The sequence below is a fragment of the Engystomops pustulosus genome, chromosome 7 (genome assembly GCF_040894005.1).
Source record: "Engystomops pustulosus chromosome 7, aEngPut4.maternal, whole genome shotgun sequence".
Classification (NCBI taxonomy): Eukaryota; Metazoa; Chordata; class Amphibia; order Anura; family Leptodactylidae; genus Engystomops; species Engystomops pustulosus.
The window spans coordinates 129,181,474-129,195,390 of NC_092417.1; the positions used below are offsets into that span (position 1 = coordinate 129,181,474).

The following is a 13,917-nucleotide window of genomic DNA, read 5'->3' on the forward strand; positions in this document are numbered from 1 at the left end:
ATTACACATAGATAAATACTCATTTCCTATCATCCAACATAATGATGCCAGTCTATTGAATTGTATATTTATTAATCAAGCAGTTCACATAGCTATGTCAGCTTATTGAATCTATTCATTTATTTAATTATTTATTCATTCATTCATTCATTCATTCATTCATCAAATCCATTATAGTCATTTGTTTATCTATTGTCATCAAATTAATCGCATTGTATACTGTATAACTAACTATCCATCTAAAATAGTGATGTTAACATATCTATTAGTTCAACTCTTTTTGCCATTTATTTTACAAATTGATTACCTGTATATATACATACGGTATATTGTTTTAGACATACCTTTTATAAGTTTTTATACAAGCACAGGCAATTCACTGCTATTATTGACAATGTATTTATTTATATATTTATGTACCCATTTATGTATTTATTTATATACATACTTATGTATCCATTTATGTATGTATTTATGTAATATGTATTTAGAACTACTGTAAGATAATCATGATATAAAATTGCACTATTTATGTGAATTATGTATAAGAACAGCCTACTTGGAGATATGTGTAGTTGTACCATAATGTCACTGGTAAAACTCTACAGGACAGCTACGAGAGTCACTATTACTAAGACTGCCTCTACATAGGGGATTTTCGATCACCATGTTTATGTGACAAATACTCTCTCATGACTTATCATTATTTTTAGACCTGAGGAAGCACCAAAAGCAGGTGCGAAACACGTTGTTTTGTTCTTACTTGTCTATGTTATGAAATAAACGGATCCTACTGTGAAAGAACAGACCCTGCCAGGGCTATATATATACCTCCATTTTTCCTAGTATTGGTACATCACAAGAAGCACCACTATATATTGGTTTCAGTACAATATACCCCAGAGGCCACTAAAGGGGCAGGTTGAGGCTGCGGTAAAACACAGATAACAAGGAATAACCAGAGTTGTGCCTGACGTCCAGCACAAGGTTAGTCTAATACCTCGACAGTCATGGCCAAAAGTTTTGAGAATGATACAAATGTTAATTTTTACAAAGTCTACTGCATCAGGTTTTATAATGGCAATTTGCATATACTCCAGAATGTTATAAAGAGTGATCAGCTTAACAGCAATTAACCCTTTCACAACCCGTGATGTAGTAGCATGTCACGGGTCGGCCGTGGGTGATTGGAGAGGGCCAACGGGCTGAGCCCTCTCCATAGCCGGTAAGTCTTTGCTGCATACTGCAGCTAAGGCTTATCGGTAACACCCGCAATGGATGACCGCTGATCGCTGACCGCGGTGTGTTAGAGGCATTTAAAGTTATTTAAAGGTGAATCGGACCCCCCGCGGCGCTTACCGGGGGGGTCCGCTCCTCCGATCGCAGCCCCGGGACTGCCGATGCCCGGGGCTGCGCGATCCTCCTCTCGGTGCCGGGTCCGTGCCTCCTGGCTGGACCCGGCTGTAAGACACTGGGCATGCGCAGCATGCTCAGTGTCTTACATTACACAGTGCAATACATCTGTATTGCACTGTGTAACCTGTAAAAAAGCTTGAACAAGTGATCAGAAGATCACTTGTTCAAGCTTAGATGTCAGTAACTGTAAAAAAAGGAAAAATAAATAAATAAAGGTTTTTTACAGTAAAAATAAATAATAAAAGAAAGTGAAAGTCCCCCCAAACACCACATTTCCCTTTACACAAGAAATAAAATATAAAAAAACACTAAATCACGAAAAAAACACACTTATTTGGTATCGCCGCGTCCGTAACAATCTGTACAATAAATCCTAATCATAATTGGACCCGCTCGGTGAACGTGGTAAAAAAAAAAACCAAAAACTTGCCAAAAATTAAAACTTTTTATCAAATTGCTTTACAAAAAATGTTCTAAAAAGTGATCCGAAAAAGTTGCAAGCACCAAAATGATACCAATATAAAGAGCAACTTGTCACGCAAAAAAAAGCTTACAACCAGCTCCGTAAACCAAAAAATACTATAATTATGCCACTATTAAAATGGCAATACTAAAACAAATGCAATTTTTTCTATTCTAGTTTTCCTTCAATAAAATTGGACAAATAAAAATAAAACTATATAAATGAGGTATCACCGTAATCATAGTGATCCGTAGAATAAAGATAATATATTATTGTTATGCTACAGTGAACAACCCCCCCAAAAAATGCTAAAAATCCAAAACAAGAATTGATGATTTTATTTTCCTCCACACGTAAAAAACCCACTAAAATTAAGTTTTTTTTTTACAGTGCATCTCGTCTCGCAAAAAATAAGCCCTTATTTGTCTAAATTGCTTAAAAAATATATAAAGATTGTATAGCCTATTCCCAACGAGCGTTGTTATAGAACGGCGCGGCGGGTAGTGACTTTCCAACACCGGTCAGGGTAAGACGGCGGCTGTTCACTGATCGGGGTAAGACGGCGGCTGTTCCTGACAGCCATCCATCCTGCCCCATGGACCAGAAGGGTTACGTCCCCCCCACACACCCCCAGTTTATTATCGCTGCTACTGGCTCATCAATTCAGACGAGCCGATAGCAGCGAATTTACTTATGACGTCAGTAATAGCGGTCACCATGTCTATAGACACGGTGATCGGGGCAGGGTGGCGGCTGTTCCTGACAGCCACCAATTTTGCCTTGCGGTCCAGAGGGGTTTTGTTGCCCCCCTCTGTCCATGTTTGCCGCTATTTGCTGGTCGATTTGGTCCAGCCAAAAGCAGCAATATTCGTCACAATGGGCATCGCTAGGGTGAATAAGAGCAACACTTGGTGATAATTTCCCTACTAAAACGAAGATTTGGTACAAAAGTGCTGGCTGTGCACATTGTTCAGATGATGCTGTAAAACTATTACGAGCTGTTCCAATGTGCAGGTCCTGCCGTATCATTTCTCCGTTTTCAAGAGGAAGATATTAGGAAACTAATATTGGGACAAGAAGGACGGAGCCCCAGTACCTCTGGTTTAGATGTTCCTGTGTTTTGCCAGGACAGCATTTTCCCGGTGAATTCTGCTGCTTCTAATGGTAGGACTCAATAAAGAGTCTGTTCCAAAAGAGAAGTTAGGATGGACACTACATACTACTAAGAGACCTGCGACAACTCCAGAGTGACAAAAGTTTAGTTGGTCCCCTGGTATATTCTACCTCCTTATACACTAGACATTCACAATTCACGCCCAAACTATTGTGACTTAATTTCGGTAAAATGAATAATTGTAACAACTGTTATGTCCCGTTGCTCCCTATACCCCTCCATTATTTCATAAGGGGTGCCACATAATGGGCACTGAACTTTCCAGAAATAATTGCAATTTCCATCTTGGACTCCATTGCACATCATATTTGGAAACCACCTATATGTTCAAAATGCTCATTTCACCACGTGTATTACACTACACCACATATTACACCTTGCTATATTCCCCAAGGGGTGTACATTCAACAATTAGGGTCACTTTTCGGGTTTTCCTCTGTTTTGGTACCACTACGGCTCTCCAAATGTATCCTGACACATGTGAAGGATTTCTTACAAATTTGGCCTCTAAAAGACAAACATCCCTCTTTTCCTCTACTGTGCGCCCATAAAGCATTTTATATGCACATGTGGGGTACTTCTACACTCGGGAGAAATAGTTTTACACCTTTTTTGGGGTTATTTAATATATTATCCCTTGTGGCTAACATAAATTAGGGGAAAAGTGACATTTATAGGAAAATTTTCACCTTTTTAGTGATTCGGGCCTAATTGGATCATTCACCTGTAGGGGCAAATACATATATTACACATTGCAAAATTCTCTAAGGGGTGTGCATTCAAAGATTAGGGTCACTTTTCAGATTCTTATCTGTTTTATACCACTAGGGTTCTCCAAATGCATGTCAAACATTTCTGTCAAATTTGGCTTCTAAAAGGCAAACATTCCCCTTTCCTTTTACTGTGCGCCCATACAACATTTTATATACACATGTGGGGTACTTCTACACTCGAGAGAAATAGGTTTACACATTTTGAGGGGTTATTACATTTTTTTATCCCTTGTGGCTATATAAAATTAGGAGTAAAATGACCTTTATAGGAAAATGTTCACCTTTTATCTATTTAAGTCCTAATTAAATCAAACACCTTTACGGACAAATACACATATTACACCTTGCTAAATTCTCTAAGGGGTCTGTCAAATTTGGCTTCTAAAAGGCCAACGCCCCTCTTTCCCTTCTGAGCTTCACTGCGTACCCATACAACATTTTATTTGCATGTGTGGGGCAATTTTATACTCGGGAGAAATGCTAGTACACATTTTTTGGGGTTTAATGCCTTATGGGATACAAAAATTAGCCGTAAAAGTGACTTTTTTCGGAAAATGTTCACCTTTTTCCTTTTAGGGACCTAATTGAAGCAAACACCTGTAGGGGTAAATACACATATTACACCTTGCTGAATTCTCCAAAGGGTGCACTTTCCAAAATGGTGACACTTGTTGGGGTTCCCCTCTGTTTTGGTACCACTAGGGCTCTCCAAATGCATCCTGACATATGTAAAGGATGATTGTCAAATCTGGCTTCTAAAAGGCCAAAGCCCCTCTTTCCCTTCTGAGCCCTACTGTGCACCCATACAACACTTTATATGCAAAAGTGGTGCAGTTCTGTGCTTAGGAGAAATAGTTTTACACATTTATGGGGTTGTTTCATCTTTTATCCCTTGTGGCTTACAAAAATTTGGGGTAAAAGTGACTTTTTTGAGAAAATTTTCACCTTTTTTCCCTTTTGGGGCCTAATTGAATCAAACACCTGTTGGGGAAAATACACAAATTACACGTTGCTAAACTCTCCAAGGGGTGTACTTTCCAAAATGGTGTCTCATGTTGGGGCTTTCCTCTGTTTTGGTACCACTACGGCTCTCCAAATGCATCCTGACACATGTAAACTTTTTCAGCCATATTTGCCCTGCAAAAACGAAACAACGCTCTTTCCATTCCAAGTGCCCCCCTGTGCCCGTACAGCAGGGTACAGTGACAAAATGGGTATTGGCATACTCAAGAGGAATTGCCCTCAACATTGTAAAATGCATTTTCCTTTTTAACCCATTGTGAAGGTGCAAATTTTAGTGTTCAATGAATCTATAGTAAGATAAAATTACATTTCTCTAATTTCACTTTCATTTATCTTTCACACTCATGAAACGCTCATAGGGTTAACAAAATTCCCAAAGGTTGTTTTGAATATTTTGAGGGGTGTAGTTTCTAAAATGGTGTCATTTGTGGGGGGTCTCCGTCATGTGGGCCTTATAAAGTCACTTCTAACTAAATTGACCCTCCAAAAGTAGGTTTTGATGATTTTCGTGAAAATCTGAAAAATTGCACCTAAAGTTATAAGCCTCCTAACATCCAAAATAAAGGAAAAGATGTTTGAAAAATGATGCCAAGTTAACGCAGACATATGGAAAATGTTAGTTATCAAGTTATTTTAGTGATATGACCAACTTTCCAAAAAGTAGAAAATTTTGAATTTGGAAAACATTGTTTTTTTAAAAATTTTTGCCAAATTTCCATTTATTTCATAAATAAATACTAAATATATTTATTAAATTTCTCAACCAGCATGAAGCACAATGTGTCACGAAAAAACAATCTCAAAATCAACTGGATATGTTAAAGCGTTCCAAAGTTATAACCACTTAAATAGACACATGTCAGATTTTAAAAAATGGTCCGTGTCAGGAAGGTGAAAAGTGGCTTCAGCGTTAAGGGGTTAAAGTACCCTAGGGAGTATGAAAAATAGTAAAAAAAAAAAAAAGTTTAAAAGAAAAAGTTATAATAAAAAAACCTAAAAACTCAAATCACCCCACTTTCTCTAGAACTGATATAAATATAAATAAACAGTAAAAATCATAAACACATTAGGTATCGCCGCATCCAAAAATGCCCAATCTATCAAAATATACTAATGTTTTTTCACTGCGTTTAACCCCGTAATGGAAAATTAACAAAAAACGACACCACCCACAGTATAAAAAAGTTATTAGCGCCCGAAGATGGCGGTTTTCACTGCATTTGGAATTTTTTTCCTGCTTCCCAGTACATGGCATGGAATAATAAATACCATCACTATGAAGTGCAATTTGTTACACAGAAAACAAGCCCTCACACAGCTCTGTACATGTAAAAATAAAAAAGTTATTAGATTTTTGATCATGGGGAGTGAAAAATGAAAATGAAAAAATAAAAAAGGTCGAGGTCCTGAAAGGGTTAATTGCAAAGTCAATATTAGCCTAGAAAATGAACTTTTTCCCCCAAAACACATTTCAACTCCATTGCAGGCCTGCCTTAAAAGGAGCAGCTAACATCGTTTCAGTGATTGCTACAATAACACAGGTGTGGGTGTTGATGAGGACAGGGTTGGAGATCAATCTGTCATGATTAAGTAAGAATCTCACCACTGGACACTTTAAAAGGAGGCTGGTGCTTGGCATCATTGTTTCTCTTCTGTTAACCATGGTTATCTCTAAAGAAACACGTGCAGTCATCATTGCATTGCACAAAACTAGCCTAACAGGGAAGAGTATTGCAGCTCAAAAGATTGCACCTCAGTCAGCAATCTATCGCATAATCAAGGAATTCAAGGAGAGAAGTTCCATTGTTGCCAAAAAGGCTCCAGGGCAGGGAAGGACCAGCAAGTGCCAGGACTGTATTTTAAAAGTGTTTCAGCTTTAGGATCGGACCACCAGCAGTGCAGAGCTTGCTCAGGAATGGCAGAGGGCAAGTGTGCGTGCATCTGCATGCTCTTGGAGCAAGCCCTGGTGTCAAGGAGGGAAGCAAAGAAGTCACTTCTCTCCAGAAAAACCATCAGGGACAGACTGATATTCTGCAATGGACTGCTGATAACTGGGGTAAAGTGATTTTCTCTGAGGAATCCCCTTTCCGAATGTTTGGAACATCTGGAAAACAGCTTTTTCGGAGAATACAAGGTGAGCGATACCACCAGTCTTGTCTCATGCCAACTGTAAAGCATCCTGCAACCATTCATGTGTGGGGTTGCTTCTCAGCCAAGGGAATCGGCTCTCACAGTCTTGCCTAAAAACACATCCATGAATAAAGAATGGTACCAGAATGTCCTCCAAGAGCAACTTCTCCCAACCATCCAAGAGCAGTTTGGTGATCAACAATGCCTTTTCCAGCATGATGGAGCACCTTGCCATAAAGCAAGGGTGATACTAAATGGCTCAGGGAACAAAACATTTGGGGTCCATGGCCTGGAAACTCCCCAGATCTTAATCCCATTGAGAACTTGTGGTCATCAAGAAACATGGTGGACAAACAAAAATCAGCAAATTGTGACAAAATGCAAGCATTGGTGTGCAAGAATGGACTGCTATCAGTCAGGATTTGGTCCAGAAGGTGATTGAGAGCATGCCAGGGAGAATTGCAGAGGTCCTGAAGATGAAGGGTCAACAATGAAAATATTGACTTGCTGCATTAATTCATTCTAACTTTCAATAAAAGCTTTTGTTACTCATAATATGATTGCACTTGTATTTCTGCATGTGATAAAACATCTGACAAACCAGAGGGCAACAGATCATGTGAAAATATAATATTTGTGTCATTCTCAAAACTTATGGCCATGACTATATGTCATAAAAAAAGTTTTAAAACAAACTGTACAAAAAAGTTATGTATCTGAAAAGTTGGCAATTTTCTCTATTTTAGTTTTTCTTCAGTAAAATATATATAAATGAGATATCACCGTAATCTTAGTGCGCTACAGAATAAACATATATAACATATTATTTTAAAGTATGGTTAACAGCACTACAAAATGCAAAAATTTGGGAAACCAGAATTGACAATTCTCATGAAAATGAATTGACATAAGCCCTTATATGTCCAAATTTCAAAAAATAAAGATTGTATAGCCCTTAAAAAGTGACAATGCAAATCTGCTCTGAATAGCGCAGCTTCCCTTCAGTGCCATGGCTCGTGCATCCTTTGGGAATGTTTAATTTTTGGTCTCAACTAATGTATTGTCTACAAAAATTACAGTTCGCAAATTGCATCTCCAATTGGTTTTTACCCCTTTAAAACACCTAAAGGGTTGACAAACTTAATGTTGGTTTTTCATACCTTGTGGGGATTTGTTTCTATAGTGGCATAATTGATGGGGTTTTACTATTATTTAGGTCTCTCAAAGTCACTTAAAGATAAGTAGGTCCCTACAAATCTAGGGTTTTGCAGTTTTCATAAAATTGAACCCAAAATTGTAAGCCTCCAAACAACCTAGAAAAATGAGAGGATATGTAAAAAGCCATGCCAAAATAAAGCATACATTTGGGAAATATTAGTTATGAATTAAAAAAACTTTGAACTTTACAAATTTCAATTTCTTTCATAATTAAACAAACTATATCAAAGTTCCAAAGTTATAACCACTTATAATAAAATAGGGTAGATATAAAAAAAATCGGGCTTAGTCCTGAAGTGATTAAAACAGTATGTTCTGTTTACCTTTTTAAGGCATATGCTACATCCAGAAATCCAACATATGTTGTATTGTTTCTGTCCCAAATGAGTGTCCTGTAGGAAGAAAAAGAAAAACATGATTTACTGTATATACTCGATTATAAGCCGAGACCCCTAATTTCAACACAAAAAAATGGGAAAACCTATTGACTCGAGTATAAACCGGGGGGGGGGGGGGAAATGCATTGGTCACAGCCTCCCAGTATATAGCCAGCCAGCCCCTGTAGTATACAGCCTGCCCAGCCCCTGCAGTATACAGCCTGCCCAGCCCCTGTAGTGTACAGCCTGCCCAGCCCCTGTACTATACAGCCTGCCCAGCCCCTGTAGTATACAGCCTGCCCAGCCCATGTAGTATACAGCCTGCCCAGCCCCTGTAGTAGAAAAAATAAAATAACACTGTACTCACCTTTCCGACATCCCCTGTAGGTCCTCTTCTGTCTCCGATGCCGCCTAGGGTCCTTCTGTCCTCTTCGGATTCTTCCGCTCCTCTTCAGGTGTTCGCGCTCGGCCAGCACACAGAATGACGTCAACCGCTTGCCGACGACATTGTTTGTGAGCTGCTGGCATCGTGAGGGGACCCGAAACTGAGTGGAACTTCCCAAAGAGGAGCCGAAGAGGAGCGGAAGAACCCGAAGAGGATCCGAAGGACCATGGCGGCACTGGAGCATCGAAACAAGCAAATGACCTACGGGTGACGTCTGAAAGGTGAGTTTTGACTTTCTTTTTTTTCTTGACTCGAGTATAAGCTGAGTTAGGGTTTTTGAGCACAAATTTTGTGCTGAAAAACTCGGGTTATACTCGAGTATTTACATTAAGGGGAAGAAAAGTGCCATGATGTTTGAATGGTCATAGTACCAAGAATAAATTATTTATTGTTGATTTCAATAAGTGTCAGGGGGCCTCATCATTCGACCGGATACTAAATAATGGAGAATGTGCAACATTATATACATATTATGCTGCACATGGTACATGTATGTGATGTATATATGCTGTACATCGGTGTATGGCACTGTATGTGTTTGTATACAGTGTCGGACTGGCCCACCGGAGTACCGGAGAATCCTCCGGTGGGCCTCGACGCCTGCTGGGTCCCTCTGCTCCTATACCTCTGATGCCAGTAGGGCCCCAATGCCCGATGTCTGCGCGGCCCCTGCCTGGTGCCTGCTGCTGGGTCCCGACATTCCGGCGGTGACATCACCGTGTACCGTGTACAGTGATGGCAAACCTTTTTGAAACAGAGTGCCCAAGCTACAACCAAAAGCCTCTTATATGTTGCAAAGTGCCAACATGACAATTTCAGCAGTAACTTGTTGTTCCATGCTGTATCACAGGTTTTAATCGTTTTGGCGTGTTCAGTTCACCAATACAATAAAAAGACGATGGAGAAATTTGGATTGAAGCTTCCCTCCGGGGTCCCCTGAAGGTCCCTTGCTCTGAGCATGGCACGTCCTGGGCTGTCAAGGACCACAGGAGAAAGCCTTGAGTCCTATCTGGCAAACTGTGCTGGGGTGAAGGTCTGGGTGCCCACAGAAAGTGCCCACCCGTGCCATAGGTTCGCCACCACTGCCATAGTATATGTACAAATTGGGCTTTAGGCAGCAGGAGACCCTCTGTGAGCAGACAGAAGCAGTACTTCTGTCTTCTCCTTTTCTCATACATATAGCTTGATCAAGTGCTGTGCAGAGAACAGAGTGAGCAGTAGATCTGTTGCCTTTATGTATCCCAGCGATCACATGAATGAACATGTGATTGCAAGAATGCCAATGTAAGAACACTGCTGTTGAGTCTGTCTTGACCCTACACAGCCCAAATAGTGACTAATGCCACTGTAACTGTGCACTTTCCCTTGTAGCTGGAGATGCATGCAGTGAGCAGTGGAATGGGTTTGTGCCTTTCACCACAAGTCAGCCAACCTGGAACTTAGTCTATTTACAATATAATTCAATCTTGCGATATCCCTTGTGAGTTGATGAATAAGACTGACATCTACTGACGAAAGATTGATACTACCACTACTGTATGTGTGGTCAATCATACCAGACAGAAAAGTCTCCGCGAAGGCCTACGTGTTTTTTTACTATAATATAAGAAATGTGTCCACACAATATTTGGGATAAAATACATTATTTTAAAAATGTAACAATAAAATTGAGGTTTTAAGTTGCCCAATGGGTCTTAGTGAGATCAAATAGACCATTTTTTGTAAATTCCCTCCACCATCTCACTGTTGATGGGAAGCTTCCCTGCCAGAGGAAACCCTCATTGCGCATGGCATGGGGATGTGAGGGGCACAATTTTTATTAAAAAAAAAGGTTGCTGAATAGTTAATAGGGAAGTATGGGAACCCGTAATTAGCTTGCATTATGAAAAATGTGGTGACAAGTTTCCTTTAAGACACTAATTACCCCGATCCTGAATTGGTTAAAATACACAACTTGGCCTGTTTGGGTATAATCTATAGTTTTTATCGCACAGTTGGCTGGATTTATTTGGGGGTCATTATCCCCTTAAAGGGGTATTCCCGCGAAGACAAGCTTCTAATATGTACTCAGGATATCAAAATAACATATTCTCTAACTCACGGTTATTAACAAAGATATAGCATTTCACAGATATAAGTCCAACCTGCTGTACACAATTTCAGTTGCCTCTAGACACGGCCCTGTAACTTCTGACTCGGGTAGCCACTATCTTGGATATCTGTGCGACTGCTGTGCTGCGGAGTTTCTGTGTTTTTCTGCTCTGTGCCTGTAGCCACGCCCCCTGTAGTCCTAGCACTAACTCACAGACACTCAGTGATTCACTTCCTGCCAGCACATCCTGAGCAGAAAGAAGTTGCAAACTATAAACTACAAGGAGATAAGTGATCCAGGGGAAGGGCGAGGCAAGCTCGCAGAACTAAATGGATAATAATGTGTCTGCTTAAAGAGTCCCCATCCACAACCTGGGATTTTGCACTGAGCAGCGTAGGGAGTGATAGGAACTAAAACAGCAATACAACTGAGTAACATTGTAAAGAGGAGAAAAACCCCTCTAAGTTTGTTTAAAAATTTTTTTTTTGGGGTCCCCCATAAGAAATGAAGTGGGGGCAAGACATGGCCTCATCATTATCATCATGGAATGACGGGAGCAGTATGCAGATCAGCCAGAAAAGAGGCTGCGGTGGCAAAGCTGGAGTACAAAATGCAGACGGCAGTCCCTCTTCTGTGTCTGAGCACTGACAAACAGCTAGTACTGCAAGCGGCAAACAGGGAAGCGTCAGCCAGTAATCGTTGAGTGTTGAAGGTAAAATATGCCTCTGTCCATAACCCACCACATGTTCCTAGAAGAGCAGTTCCACAATGAAGCAGTCCTGTGAAGAGCTCTGGCAATCAATTGTACCAAGCAACTTAAAGACACAGGTAATATTGAAAGAACTACCACTAGGAATTTTAGGTCCCATGACCGGCAAATTTTGTGTGCCTTTCCTTGTGCACATTAGTTCCCTACCGTATATAGCGTGTATACTTTACTACATTGCATACATAAGTTTAAAATCATGAGCCTGCGGTACTGATAATGGTACAGATAATGAGAACCTCCCCATTGTTCTAGAATTGTTTAATGATCTGACCTTTAATGCATAAGTACAACCATAATAACAAAACTTGTTGAATAGAAACTATAACAAATAGAGATGAGCGAGCACTAAAATGCTCGGGTACTCGTTATTCGAGACGAACTTTTCCCGATGCTCGAGTGCTCGTCTCGAATAACGAGCCCCATTGAAGTCAATGGGAGACTTGAGCATTTTTCAAGGGGACCAAGGCTCTGCACAGGGAAGCTTGGCCAAACACCTGGGAACCTCAGAAAAGGATGGAAACACCACGGAAATGGACAGGAAACAGCAGGGGCAGCATGCATGGATGCCTCTGAGGCTGCTTAAATGCACCATTATGCCAAAATTATGGGCAACAGCATGGCCATGACAGAGTGACAGAATGAAGCTAGATAGCATCTAAAACATCCAATAATTGACCCTGACACTATAGGGGACGGCATGCAGAGGCAGCGGCAGCAGCGGCAGGCTAGAGAGTGGCATGGCGACATACCCTAAATGGACTCAGGCTTCAAACCTGTCAAGGAGATATTAATTGTGAATGTATAAGATTGGTTTAACTATAGGGTAATTACAAACGTTGTTTAAATATTTGGCATCTATTGAAGCGTCCAGGCAGCTTTTATGACATCCTGGAGCTTTAACAGCCTGATAACCTCTGAACTGAAGACTGGTCTGTTCAGACCCCAAAGGACATTTGGTCTCCCTACCCCCCCCCCTCTTCTGCATCAGGATTTGGAAACAAAAGACTGTTTAAATATTCCTGGACTCTCCCCCCTCATTAAAACTTTGCCCAATCCTGAATGACCCTCTGGACTAATTAATGAATGGGAGGTTCTGAAATCTGAACCAAACTGAGAAGTTATAAAACAATATGAAATCCAAGAATTGGTGTTCACATTTTGGGGGCTGCTTGACAAGCTGAGTGTGTTCCTCATTTCTCCCACCTCCAGGGATCAGGATTTACTTTAAGTTGTAAGTTTCTGTTATTTTTCTCCCTTTTTATTTTATAACTGTTTTGCCGTGTTGTGTGTCATTTTATAATTCTTTTGTTTTTAATATCTTTTTATGCACTGATCAACTTTTTGTAATTAAAGCTTTTCACTTTAATTTTGGTCCCTGTATGCTCTGCGAACTCATAGCCTTGTGAAGTGTGGTTAACTGCGTGACTGCTGGAGTGCTGAGTGTGCATGTCTAGTGGTGTGACAAAGTGACTGCTTGAGAGCAAGAATTGATGTAGAGTGGGATACTTATTGGTCCCAGTATAAATGCAATAAGTGGTGGCAGCGGGTCTGGTTCTGGTGCTGGAGCTGTATGAGGTGTGATTTAGGCTCAATTTGTGTCCTGAGTGAAAGGTGAGCGCAAGTTTGAGTAGGCTAAATTAACCCGTACAGTTGCACCCCACGTCACGTGACGAGGCGGCGGCGTCCTCGCCGTGACAAAACCAATGGGTGGCAGAGAGGAACCAAAGGAGGTGAGCAAGAAGCGCTCAAATAATATCAGTACATGATAAAAGTTTGCCAGTATATTTTGTGGATTACACAGCAGGGTGGCGACAAAGTTAACAAGTTTGATGTGGAAGCCATGAAAACAACCCAAAATTCTGCCTGACACAGCTCGTTTGATAAGGGGACCATGTATGGAGGCAGTGAACTAGTAGTAGATTAAAGGTGCTGCAGTTAAAACTATGTTAGTTGGATCTTGGGATGGAGCTGGCGCTCCGCTGCCAGGCGAGCTTTCGCCAATCCAAGCCCCTGTCTCTAGGCTACTCCCTAAACAGC

The 13,917-nt window shown here is 40.6% G+C and overlaps 1 protein-coding gene across 5 annotated transcripts in view; it reads right to left on the reverse strand.

The window, feature by feature from the left end:
• LOC140070832 (capping protein, Arp2/3 and myosin-I linker protein 3-like) overlaps window positions 1-13,917 on the reverse strand; it is an 813,581-nt gene that overhangs the window by 97,871 nt on the left and 701,793 nt on the right. For all 5 annotated transcript variants that reach the window (XR_011848999.1, XR_011848997.1, XR_011848998.1 and 2 more), the window contains exon 22: window positions 8,521-8,589. Coding sequence is in view for 2 of the 5 variants with exons in the window: in XM_072117787.1 (XP_071973888.1) it covers window positions 8,521-8,589 (69 nt within the window). In the remaining 3 variants the exon portion in view is untranslated. The remainder of the gene's footprint in view (window positions 1-8,520; window positions 8,590-13,917) is intronic.